Genomic DNA, 12,681 nt, shown 5'->3' on the forward strand with positions numbered 1-12,681 from the left:
CTCTCTCTCTCTCTCTCTCTCTCTCTCTCTCTCTCTCTCTCTCTCTCTCTCTCTCTCTCTCTCTCTCTCCTGGTTTCCTGTTTTCTTTCCTCTCTTCATTTCTTTTAGAGTCCTTTCTGACTTTATTTCAATTTTCAATTACAGTCCCTGCTCCCAGTCTTTCTTTGTAGAGGATTATAGATAAAAACTCCAATCCTCTCATAATAATAAAAAAAAACAACTCATGACTGGTATAAAGTATAAAATAAAATGTCTTTCGGTGTATTTAAAATGATATTACATTTCAATACATTTACTCTTTAGCATTCAAACAGGCCATATCTCCGAATATTCTATCTCTTTTACGTTCAAACTGGTCTGATCAGGTCTCTCATATCTACCCTACAATGTCATTCTAAAAATAAACAACCACACCATCAAGATTGTTAAGCTGTGGGATAATGCATGATTAATTCGAAATAATGTGAATAGATAAGCATTATCTATTTGACAGAGTGATCTGAATGCTAAAGGGTAAAATGTCTTTACTTTCCATAATGAAAGAAATTACTCTCACTCATGTTTTGACATTTATATGACTGCTTTGTATTATGAAGCAGAAGTGGAACCTGTTTTGTTAGTTAGGAAACTAGAGCAACCAGACAAATCTGCTTTTACTCAAAACACAACACAATTGTTGCAATGGCATTTTTATTTGTGACTCCATGATATAAGTATTCTAATATTTACATCTCAAAAGGTCCAGTCTTTGGAACTTGCTTGTGTTGTTTTCACAAGTGATAACAGCTATTAACTCTTTCAAAGCCTTCAGTTAATTAGTTAGATCTCATTGAGTAATAGCAATTTTTATTTTTCTGCTGGAATATGAAGACATGATGGACATACCTGCACAAGTATGTACCTCTCAGACTTCGATTCCTCATAACTTACAGAAAAATGGATATTTTTTAATGACATTTTTCACAAATACCTTTCAGATGGTTTACATTCTGATTATAATGGAATTTGCTGTGTGAAGAGAAACTGGCAGGTGTGCATGCATACACAATGACACACTTCACATATAAATCTACAAGATTAAATTTGAAATTAAAAAAAAATATTATATGCTCTGTCAGTATGTCTGGTGCCGCCCCTTAGCTTACCAGCCCTGGTTAAACTGTCCAACCCATGCCAGCATGGATAACGGATGTTAAATGATGATGATGTATTATCGTATTTCTTTTCTTTTGTGCTTCTTTTGTAGACTTGATGATTGTGATAATTTGTACAAAGAATTGTCAACTGAATATCAAGATTATTTACTGCTTCATGTTGCTCGGTTGCAGGCTCTAGATGCCGATAAAGTAAGTAAACCGTAGTAAACTTAATTTATTACTGAATCCCATCTTTGTCATTTTCTCATTGTATTATAGTGCCAGCATCACGTCTAGAACCGGGACCTGAAAGAAGGAAATAACATTAAATTTAGATAAAAAATTAATAATAAACAACAAGCATAGGTGCTGGTGCCATGTAAAATGCATCCAGTATACTTTGTAAAGTGGTTGTCATTAGGAAGGGCATCCAGCTGCAGAAACCAAGACAAACACCAATTTAATAACTACAAAATTATTTTACTAAATTCTTCTTTATTTTCTAAATAAATTGAAACAAAGGCAACATATTTCTACACAAATATGCTAAGAAAAGGGTCAAATCTCGAAGATATAGTTTGCCAATGTTATTCACATTGTTGCTTTTATTGGCGTTGTTATAGTTGACAGTTGTTATCAACACTGACTTAGCTTGTGTACAATACAGCAATTGAGCCAATGTGGAAGTCTCTCTGTGGTAGCTTGACATGCTAGAAATAACAGTCAAATTCTCTCAGATCACATATATTACAAAGGAAAAAAGGATATTTTAGAAATGAAATCTTAGGTGCTGTAAAAAAAGAAAAGAAAGACTATATAGCTAGAGCTGGTATATTTTAACCATAGGTCTTCTCAATCAGGGCTGACCTGGAGCTAAATAATGACAGTACAGCAATATTAGTGGAAGCACATGGCCTAGTAGTTAGGGTGTCGGACTCATGATAGCAAGATTGTGGTTTCAGTTCCTGGACCGGGCAATGTGTTGTGTCCTTGAGCAAGACACTTCATTTCACATTGCTCCAGTCCACTCAGCTGTCAAGTAAGTGTAATCTTGCCATGGACTGGTGTCCTGTCCCAGGTTGGGAATATATATATATGCCTCAGAAACCAAGAAACCTGCCTCATGAGTCTCTATGATTCAGGGAAAGATCTCTTGTAACAATATCAAATATTAGACTTAATTTTTGATCACCATTTGTCTGTGATATTGTCAGTAACTAATCCTATTAAACTATGAGGAATAGTGGGTAATAAGCTATTAACTTGATTTGAACTCTAAACCATCAGCTCTGGGGTAGTCTCTTTTTTTTATTTGTTTGCTATATTTGCGTCAGCTCTTTGCTTCAAATCCTGCTGTGGCTTACTTTGGTGGTAGACTTGATCAGTTTTACACCACCATTTGGCCCTTGCAGGGTTTGAACTCAGAACGCAAAGAATGAAGCATCTTGTACTATGTTCTAATGATACCACCAGTCTACCACTGTAGATGAGTACTTATTTATCAATAAATAAAGTACCAGTTTATAGAAGTGGGTTGGTGGAATCATTAGAACATTGTGTGAGATGCCTTGCTATAGTTGCCTTAGCTCTTTGCATTCTGGGTTCAAATCCTGCCGTGGCTTACTTTGGTGGTAGATTTGATCCACTTGGTCCTTGCATGTCTTTAGCAGAGTCCACTTTGTTGCCGGATGCTAGTTTTGGGTCAGGTTTCTAGTTTGAGGATCCTTTCTTCCTCCCTCCCACAAGGCTTGGAAGGACTTTGGGTCTTCCCTATTTCTTGACTAAGTGGTTAAAAAGGATAAAAAAAAAAAAATTCTCATGGTAGCAATGACAAGTGACCAAGACCTTTGGCGATATGCTGTGCTTAAGAAGACCCGCAAAGACAAGTGAAATTGTAATTGTGGCCAATGCTGGTGTTACTTAACTGGCACCTGTGCCAGTGGCATGTAGAAAGTATCTTTTTAGTGTTGGGCCTCATGGATGCAATGACAAACGAATGAGACTTTTGGCATTATGCTGAGCTTGAGAAGAAGGCCCATCAAGCAAAGTGAAATCGTAGTCGTGGCAGACACTGGTGTCATGCAAATGACACCCATGTTGGTGGCACGTAAAAGCACCCATTACACTGTCGGAGTGGTTGGTTTTAGGAAGGGCATCCAGCCATAGAAACCATGCCAAATCAGTTCTCATCAAACCGTCCAACCCATGCCAGCATGGACAGTGGACATTAAATGATGATGATGATGAATACTCATAGCTAGTCTGGCTGAATCATTATGAGTTAACTGTGTTTTCCAAGGAAATAGGATAAAGTTGGCACCAGATATGAACTGTCAACTCCAAAGACTAACATGTCATAAATATCATGCCTAGCAGCTGCTCCCACAAATATGACATGAATAATTATTTATTTTATCTGGTTAGCATGGTGGGATGGTTGTGAATGATTAAATAAATAATTACAGTCACAAAGATAAGACGTTATGAATAGACATTCTTTTTTCATATAAAAGAACTAATCTTAAGTGTTGTGCAATTGGAAAATCCCTAGCCCTACTTTTCCATTTATCAGGTGTCAACAGAAAAATTGCCTGGTTGAATTATTTTTGCTTTTAGATAGGCTGTTGAATGAGATTTTGAACAGAATTGTTTTACCATTTCAATTGTATGTGTTAGACTAATTTATATGACTCAGTGATGTGAATTTTCCTGCTTTGTTGCTATTGGCTTTTTTTTTTTTTTTTGGTCATTTCAGGATCGAATGAAAAAATTACCAGAAATCACAAAGGTTGCTGAACACATCCTCAGCAATATTGACAAAGACGCTCTGCTTGCTTACTATGGCATGAAATCTGACCCCCGACCTAATTCTAGTAGTATTAAAATGTAACTATTATATTTCTTTTTCCTCACTGAATTTTATAATCGATTTCCCCCCTTTTTTTTAAAAAATATTTTCAGTGTTTACTAACAGGTATGTCTTATTTTATGTGTATTTAGGTGCATGCATGGCTGTATGGTAAGAAGATTAGTTCCCAACCTCAGGGCCTTAGGTTCAGTTCCACTGTCTGGCACCTTGGGCAAGTGTTTTCTACTTGTAGCTCCAGGCTGACCAAAACTTTGTGAGTGGATTTGATAGAGAGAAACTGAAAGAAGCCCATCATATGTGTGTGTTGATTATTTTCTCCTTGCCTTGACACTGTGTGATAGTTGTAAACAAGTGTCACTGTCATACATGCAGTGTCTGTCTCCCATCTTTGGTAGAAACATGTCTGCTCATGGGGAAGTATTACCTTACTTGGAAATAAGTAAGAGCATTCGGCCGTACAAAATCTTGAAAGATGTTTGTATTTAGTAATTTTGTTGTCTCTTTAATTTTTCTGGTCAATTTGGTTGATGTTTCATGTTTGAAGTTCTCCGAGAGTATAATTAGACCAGGAATAACTGAGTATATTTTGGTTTATCATGATGTTTGGTGGTGGTGATGGTAGTGATGATGATGATGATGATGATGATAATGATAGAAATTTTGTGGAAATAAAGCAGTAAAACCATTTACTATACTTTCTTTCAGAGAAATGGATAAACAGAAAAATATATTAATCGATACCTTTGTAAAACTTGGCTGTGCCCAGGCAGATACCCACTTAGAAGCTATGAAACCTCTGAACGCTGTGACCAGTGGTGATGATGAGCAAGTGACTGGCGTCGAAGACGATGAAGATAATGATTGTGAACATGTCATACCAAAAGTACCAATTCAAGAAATTGATTCAATATTTGAAGAACTTATAAAATGGGTTGATCCTTTTGATTCAAAAGTAAGGCCAGCCTTTGGAACCTTTTTTTAAAATTTTAATTTAAACCCTTTAGCTTTCAGATTTCTCTGTCAAATGTAATGTTATTTATTTACGTTGTTTTGAATTAATCATGACATTGTAAGGTAGGCGTGAGAGGCTGGATCTGGTCAGTTTCAACATAAAACAGGTATGGCCAGCATACATTTGGTTCTCGTGCAGTAAGGGTTAAACCATCTTATAGCAGACATAAATGCAGGCATGGCTATGTGATTAAGGTATTCTCTTTAACGAGTTGCCATTTGTGATGTACTTTGACTAAGGTCACAATAGTTACTGCAGTAGTTGAGCTCATTAACATCTAATAAGAAGTCTGGTCCTTTTTAGCCTCACAGGTGTTGTCCTCATTCTGTTTGACCATGTCAGCTTCAGACAATCTAAGAAACCATTAAATGAACAAACCACCATCATAATCCTTTCTACTATAGGCACAAGGCCTGAAATTTGGGGAGAGGGGAGTGGGCAGTCGATTAGATCAACCCCAGTATGCAACTGGTACTTCATTTATCGACCCTGAAAGGATGAAAAGCAAAGTTGACCTTAGGGGAATTTGAACTCAGAACATATCAACAGATGAAATACCGCTAAGCATCTCGCCTGGCATTTTAGCGATTCTGCCAGCTTGCCATCTTTAAGAATCTTTTCTACTCTTGGCACAAGGCCTGAAATTTGGGAGAGGGGACTAGTTAGTCACATCGACCCCAGTGTGTAACTGGTACTTATTTCATTGCCCCTGAAAGGATGAAAGGCAAAGTCGACCTTGGCAGAATTTGAACTCAGAACATATCAACAGATGAAATACCGCTAAGCATGCTAACGATTCTGCCAGCTTACTGCCTCACTGCCATAATCATCAGCATCATTTAATTCAAGGGTTCTCAACCATTATTTTTTTTATATCTATCGACCTCCTTGATTACCATTTTATTCTGGTGGACCCCCATAGCAATGTTTAAAAACTTGTTTTATAGAAACTCCTTCCAAAATTTCTAGGGAAAGAAACCCAGCTGTTTCTTGCAATACATACCAGCACATACATCTGAAGCAGGGGTCCTTAAAATACTATTGTGGATTCTCAGTTTACTATTTTATTGCATGGACCCTAAAAAAATCTTATATGGACCCCTCAGGGGCCTTATGGACTGCAGGCAGTTGAGAACCAATGATTTAATGCCTACTTTTCCATGCTTGCATAAATCAGATGGAATTTGTTGAGGCAGGCACCCTTCCTGTTGCTAACCCTCATATAGACATGTTTTTCATAGAAAACTGGAAACAAACAACCCGATCTGTATGATGATGAGGCTCATTTACAACCATCACGTGATGTCTAGACAAGGGTACACACACACACACATACACATGTATACCACAGTTTCCATTTATCAATCCATTCACAATCTTTTGGTTGACCTCGGGCTATAGTAGAAGACACTTACAAAAGGCACTGTGCTATGGGACTGAACCCAAGACCACATGATTGGGAAGCAAGCTTCTTAACCACACAGCCATGCCTGTGCCCACACATGTGTAGGGTTTTCGTTTAGGTGTGCAACTTAAAATTTTTCAAGAAATACAACTACAGATATTTATTATTGGAATGAAACGCCATTGCAATGGTTAATAATGTTGCAACAATGTAACAAATTTTCTCAGCCTTCACCCTGCAAATTTAAAGATCTAGTGGCATTTCTTAACTGTTTAATTGTATGTATGATTGTGAGATCTTCTTGAGCTTATGGAATGTGAAGTAAAATAGAATATACTAGAATATAGCTTGCACTTACCATTACAATAAAATCTGATAGATTGTCAACCAGCCGATTTACAGGCACCAATACCTATCTAGGTGTTCACACAAAGTTGTTCTACTGGACTAAATTCACATACACACTCACTCAGAAATAGGTCATCAACTAGCTCTACATGATTGATTGTAAAAAAGGAAAAGTTTATGTTGACCTAAAGAAAGACAGTATTTCAATGAATTTAATACAAATCTGTAATGGTTGCCTTTAGAATAATAAAGAAACTAATTGTGCTGTTTTTTTCTTTCTTTCTCTCTTTTGCTTTCCCACTGGGTGACTGAACTGAAAGTTAGAGTGTGTAATAAAATGATTGAAAATTGAACATACAGTCAAGCGCATGCATGCACACACATTTATTGGCGAACTGAAGACTCTAACCAATACAGTTGATATATTTTGCCGAATATTTGTTAATTTGCAGTCATGTTCAAACGCTGTAATGGATCTGTTAGGCTAACCAGCTCTAGTTACATTACATATACATAATCTTCATATGACATCGCCATAACCTAGTTGGTTATGAAACTCTCACCATTTATATATAGTTAGCACAGTAGAAATTCCTTCGAAGACCCCCACTGGGACATTTTAGAAGTCAATGGTGTGTATAGGTGAGGGTGTGCCTATGTGGTACGAAGTTTGCTTCCCAACCACATGGTTCTGGGTTCTGTCCCACTGTGTGACACCTCAGGCAAGTGCCTTCTACTGTAGGTCCAGACTGACCAAAGCCTTGAGTGGATTTGGTAGATGGAAACTGAAAGAAGGCCATCATGTGTGTGTGTGTGTGTGTGTGTGTGTGTGTGTGTGTGTGTGTCCTTGCCTTGACATCACACTTGATGGCTGTAAACAAGTGTCACCATCAAACAAGCAATTTCTTTCATTTCCACTATTTGATTGCATTACCTTGTTTGGGAACAGGTGAGAGTTGGTAACAGGAAGGGAATCTGGCCATAGAAAATCTGCCTCAACAAATTTCATCTCACCCATGCAAGCATGGGAAAGTAGATGTTAAAACAATGATGAATGTAGCAGAGTCCATTGTTGGAAGGAGTAATTAAGACAGGTGATAAATCTTCTTGCTCGTAATGTAATTCTATTGCTGATCGATAATCTGAAATCTCAAACCTATACTCAGGTAGTTTAGTACCTAAGCATTCATACTCAGTTTTTTTCTTACTGAAGTGTAACATTTCTATACTTTTAAGCAGTGCAGCTGCATTTTTTTCTCATGAATAATGACCTACTTTCTTTAAGATTTATATCCTTGTCAGGTGACTTGTGTTCAGTTGTGCACATTAAAAAAAATATTTGTTATACAATTTGACACCCTTTGTGTTGCATATTTTATGTGCCAGTGCCATATAAAAAAACACCTGTGCTGGTGCCACATATAAAGCACGGAGGCTGGTGCCATGTAAATAAGCACCCAGTACACTCTGTAAAGTGGTTGGCATTAGGAAGGGCACCCAGCCATAGAAACCATTCCGAACAGACAGTTGGGGCCTGGTGCAGCTCTCTGACTTACCAGCTCCTGTCGGGTCATCTAACCCACACCAGCAAGGAAAGCAGACGCTGAATGAATGAATGGATGATGGTTTATAGTCAAGTGATCTGGGATTTAAGTGGGTTTTTTTTTGTTTTGTTTTTTTAATTGCTAAAGATAAATGTCCTAAGTTAGGTTGTGGGTACAAATTGCTGATCTCATGGTCAAGAAGTTCTCCTGATGACATGGCCTTCTGTGACTTTTCAGTTCAAATACTGATTTCTGAAAGCAGCACAATATCACAAGTTGTTGAGAGGGTATATCATCATCATGATCATGATCACGGTCTAGCATCCACTTTACCATTCTTGAATGAATCAGACAGAATTTTGTTGAGGCAGATTTTCTATGGCCGGATGCTCTTGTTGCCAGCTCTCACCTATTTCAAAGCCAAATAATACTTCCCATGGCCAGACATGTTTTGCATGGAAGATTGGAATCAAACAACCTCACTTGTATGCTGGTTACTCTCGTTTACAGTCTCCACATGATGTCAAGACAAGGGTACACCCCCCCCCCCCCCCTTGAAGTGTCTTCTCAGAATAATTCAACTCCAGTACTTGTGTTTCTTTTAAAGTCTAGTACTTATTTTGCTGGTCTCTTTTGCCAAACCACCAAGAAGGATGTAAACAAACCAACACTGGTTTGTTGTTGTTGTTGTTGTTGGCGGTGTGGGATTGTCAAACACAGATACAAAAACACACATTCACACACATGTATATATAAATTTTCTGTTGCTCTCTCTCTCTCTCTGGCCAAGTAACTATGTACCTCCTCTATAGCAAGACACCTGTTTCTGTCTCTCTGTCACACTCTAACCTCTCATCATCTGACACAAGATCACTTCCTCCAATTCCCCCCTCCCCTCTCAAAAGTTCTTTGTCTTACAAGTTACTTGGTGACCCTGTCAGTGCAGGTGCCATGTAAAAAGCATCCAGTCCACACTGTAAAAAGATTGGCATTTAGAAGGGCAAATCTTCATGAAACTTTTTATACATGTTAAACCAGCATCCACTTTGTTACTAGGCTCATTGCAGTTTAATAAAAATCTATAATTGGACACTAAACTCTGCTTGCAAAGAGCTGTTGGGGCAAGTGAAATCGAAATAAAACCAAATTTGATGACTGGCACCTGTGCCAGTGGAGCACTAACAGCACCATCCGAGCGTGATCATTGCCAGAGCAGCTGTCTGGCTCCCATGCTGGTGGCACATGAAAAGCACCATTTGAGTGTGATCATTACCTACGTTGCCTTACTGGCACGAAAAAACATTCGAGTCAGGTCATTGCCAGTGCCGCTGGACTGGCTCCTGTGCAGGTGGCACGTAAAAAAACACCATTTGAGCATGGCCATTGCCAGTACTGCCTCACTGGCCCTCGTGTCGGTGGCACATAAAAGCACCCACTACACTCTCGGAGTGGTTAGCATTAAGAAGGGCATCCAGCTGTAGAAACTCTGCCAGATCAGACTGGAGCCTGGTGCAGCCTTCTGGCTTGCCAGTCCTCAGTCAAACCGTCCAACCCATGCTAGCATGGAAAGCGGACGTTAAACGATGATGATGATGACATATATATATATATATATATGGGCTTCCACACAGTTTCCATCTACCAAATTCATTTACAAGGCATTGGTTGACCCAGGACTATAATAGAAGACACTTTCCCAAGGTGCCTCACTGTGGGACTGAACTCGAACTCCTGTGGCTGCAATGCAAGAGTCTTAACCACACAGCCAAACTTATAACACTGTAACAAAGCAAAACAACATTTCTTCATAACCTTCATTTTACTATGCTATTATTCCTTCTATTAGTTTCATTGCTAAATTTCCTCTGTAATAACTGTAAAATTTCAGCTATGCAGCACAAACATTATCTCTAATTACTGTGTTATATTCCATTGTGCAGGTGATTGAATTTAGTGTGCGTCATGCAATGATGCACAAGTTGTATGGAAGGTCACTTCGTTTTCTGCTCAAGCAAAATGAGGAAAAGCCAAGCAAACAGCAGGAAAAACGTTGTACTGAAGTGAGTCATGAGTTGTTTATTTAGTTAATTTTTTTTTTGCATTTGTTATAAACTTTGATTTGATTTGAGTTCAGACTATTGTTTACTTAAACTACATAAAAAGATAAACCTGGGGTAAAATTAACTTTGTAATAATTTGATATTATTATTGACGGTTGATGTACAGTCCTCAGCCTAGGTCCTCCAATTTCCAGTTTAGTTATTTCATATAATTATATTTACTTTTTTTTACCTTTTATACATCTGTGTCTGTTTAAGAAATCTAGGTTTATTGAATTGATGTAGTTTTTACAAGCAACAATGCTTTGATCATCTTTTGTGTTTCAATTTTAATCATTTATGATGTACAATTTTAGCATATAATAGTTTAAGTGAATTTTTTTTCTCACACTTTTTATGTTACATAGCCAGCTGTAATTAGTCCAGAAAATGAATTTGAAGGTCTCTCTCTCTCTCTCTCTCTCTCTCTCTACAAAAAAATAAAATAAAAAACTATAGACAAGACAGACAGTATTCACATGATATAACGACTGTGAAATGAAAATAACCCTACCGTACTGATTAAATTTTTGCTGATAATGTAACATGTTAATCATATGCAAAGGAGTTGCAACTCCTTTCTATTGGTCAGTAAACTAAAATATATACAGGATGTCCAAAAAGTTTCGCACCATTCTTATTTTGAAAACTATTGCATGCTTCATCTAACTGCCAAATCTTATCCTGTAAAGTTTCGTCTTCATGCATCAAGGCATGGAACATCTCCAAAAACTCAAGTCTGCGATCAGCATCTCTATAGTGCAGAGCTTCAGTCCACTCAGCTGTAAATAAGTCTCAGCAGTGGCTTGGAAGTTAACACTGTGGTGGACAGGCTTCCCATCCAGGAGGAGTGTTGTAATCCCAGTCATTTATATGCCATGGAAACCAAGTTAGTCTCCAGCCTTATGAATCCTAAGGTTCATGACAGACTCCTAACATCAGACCCCTAACATCCACAGCTTTTCCAATATGCTAACTATGAACCATTGCTTACTACATGAAACTGCTTCTCTAACCCTTTAGCATTCAGATTATTCTATCAAATCTAATGCTTATTTATTCACGTTGCCTTTGAATAAATCCTGTATTATTTCATAGTGTCAAGATTTTAATGATGTGATTGTTTATTTTTAATTGTTATTGAAGTGTAGGTGTGAGAGGATCGACATAGCTAGTTTTAACATGAAATAGGTAGGATATTTGGAGAGGGTTACCTGAAGAATAGTCACACCAGTCAATTCTTCAGGAGGGGGTAGCCTTGTGTAATGAATCTTCAGGTGTTTTAAACACCAGGGGTGATAATATTTAAGGTGCAAGGAGGGTCAGGTGAAATCAGAACGTTGCCAATGCCGAAACTACTGCTACCAATACCTCCGCCATCATTATCCTGCCAACACTGCCCCATTACGTCTACTACTACTACTACTACTACTACTACTACTACTACTACTACTACTACTACTACTACTACTACTACTACTACTACTACTACCACCACCACAACCACCACCACCGCCACCACCGTCGTTGTCACCATCACCACCACCACCACCGTCGTCGTCACCATCACCATCACCACCAACACCACCATCATTACTACTGCCACCACCACTACCACCACTATTGCTACCACCATTACCAACACCAACATCACCATCGTTGCTACTACCAATACTGCTACCACCATCACCAACATTACTACTACCACTATCACTATCACCATTACCATTCCCAACACCACCACCATGATTACCATGACTACTCCCCATCCCCAATCCCCAACCAAATTTTAGTGCTGAACTGATTTTAATTTAACTCCTTTATTTTATTTTGTTTCTTTGCAGATATTCAAGCAACTCAACTGGAATCACTGTGCTGAATATTTTGAAAATTTATTGCTAGTTAAATATCCCAAGAGTTACCGACCATTTTGAATTTAATTACCCAGACATTTTGCTAATAACTCTAAGTTCCCCCCTTTCCCCATATTCTGCATTACTGGATGGTCAAATAAACAGCAGGGATTATTATTATTATTATTATTTTTATTATTACTATTATTAATATTAATTGGTTTCGATCTTTGATTGATACACAGTCAATTCTCCATTGCCTTGTAATGGCTTTGGGAATGGCATGAATGTCACGATACACCGATTTCTCCTTCCTCTAAGATGTAGGGCGTTTATGCCTAACTAAAAAAAAAAGAAACCATTATTATTATTATCATCATTATTATTATTGTCACTGAGACCAGGAGCATTGACA

General features: G+C 37.9%; 1 protein-coding gene across 1 annotated transcript in view; it reads left to right on the forward strand.

Moving 5' to 3' along the window:
* Positions 1-12,452, forward strand: part of LOC106874742 (tripeptidyl-peptidase 2) — a 69,221-nt gene extending 56,769 nt beyond the window's left edge. Inside the window, exons 25-29 of the mRNA XM_014922584.2 lie at positions 1,247-1,346; positions 3,892-4,022; positions 4,711-4,957; positions 10,255-10,374; positions 12,258-12,452. Of these exons, the coding sequence (XP_014778070.1) occupies positions 1,247-1,346; positions 3,892-4,022; positions 4,711-4,957; positions 10,255-10,374; positions 12,258-12,347 (688 nt within the window). The 3' untranslated portion in view covers positions 12,348-12,452. The remainder of the gene's footprint in view (positions 1-1,246; positions 1,347-3,891; positions 4,023-4,710; positions 4,958-10,254; positions 10,375-12,257) is intronic.
* Positions 12,453-12,681: the final 229 nt, after the last annotated feature.

This window comes from Octopus bimaculoides, chromosome 9, assembly GCF_001194135.2.
Source record: "Octopus bimaculoides isolate UCB-OBI-ISO-001 chromosome 9, ASM119413v2, whole genome shotgun sequence".
Classification (NCBI taxonomy): domain Eukaryota; kingdom Metazoa; phylum Mollusca; class Cephalopoda; order Octopoda; family Octopodidae; genus Octopus; species Octopus bimaculoides.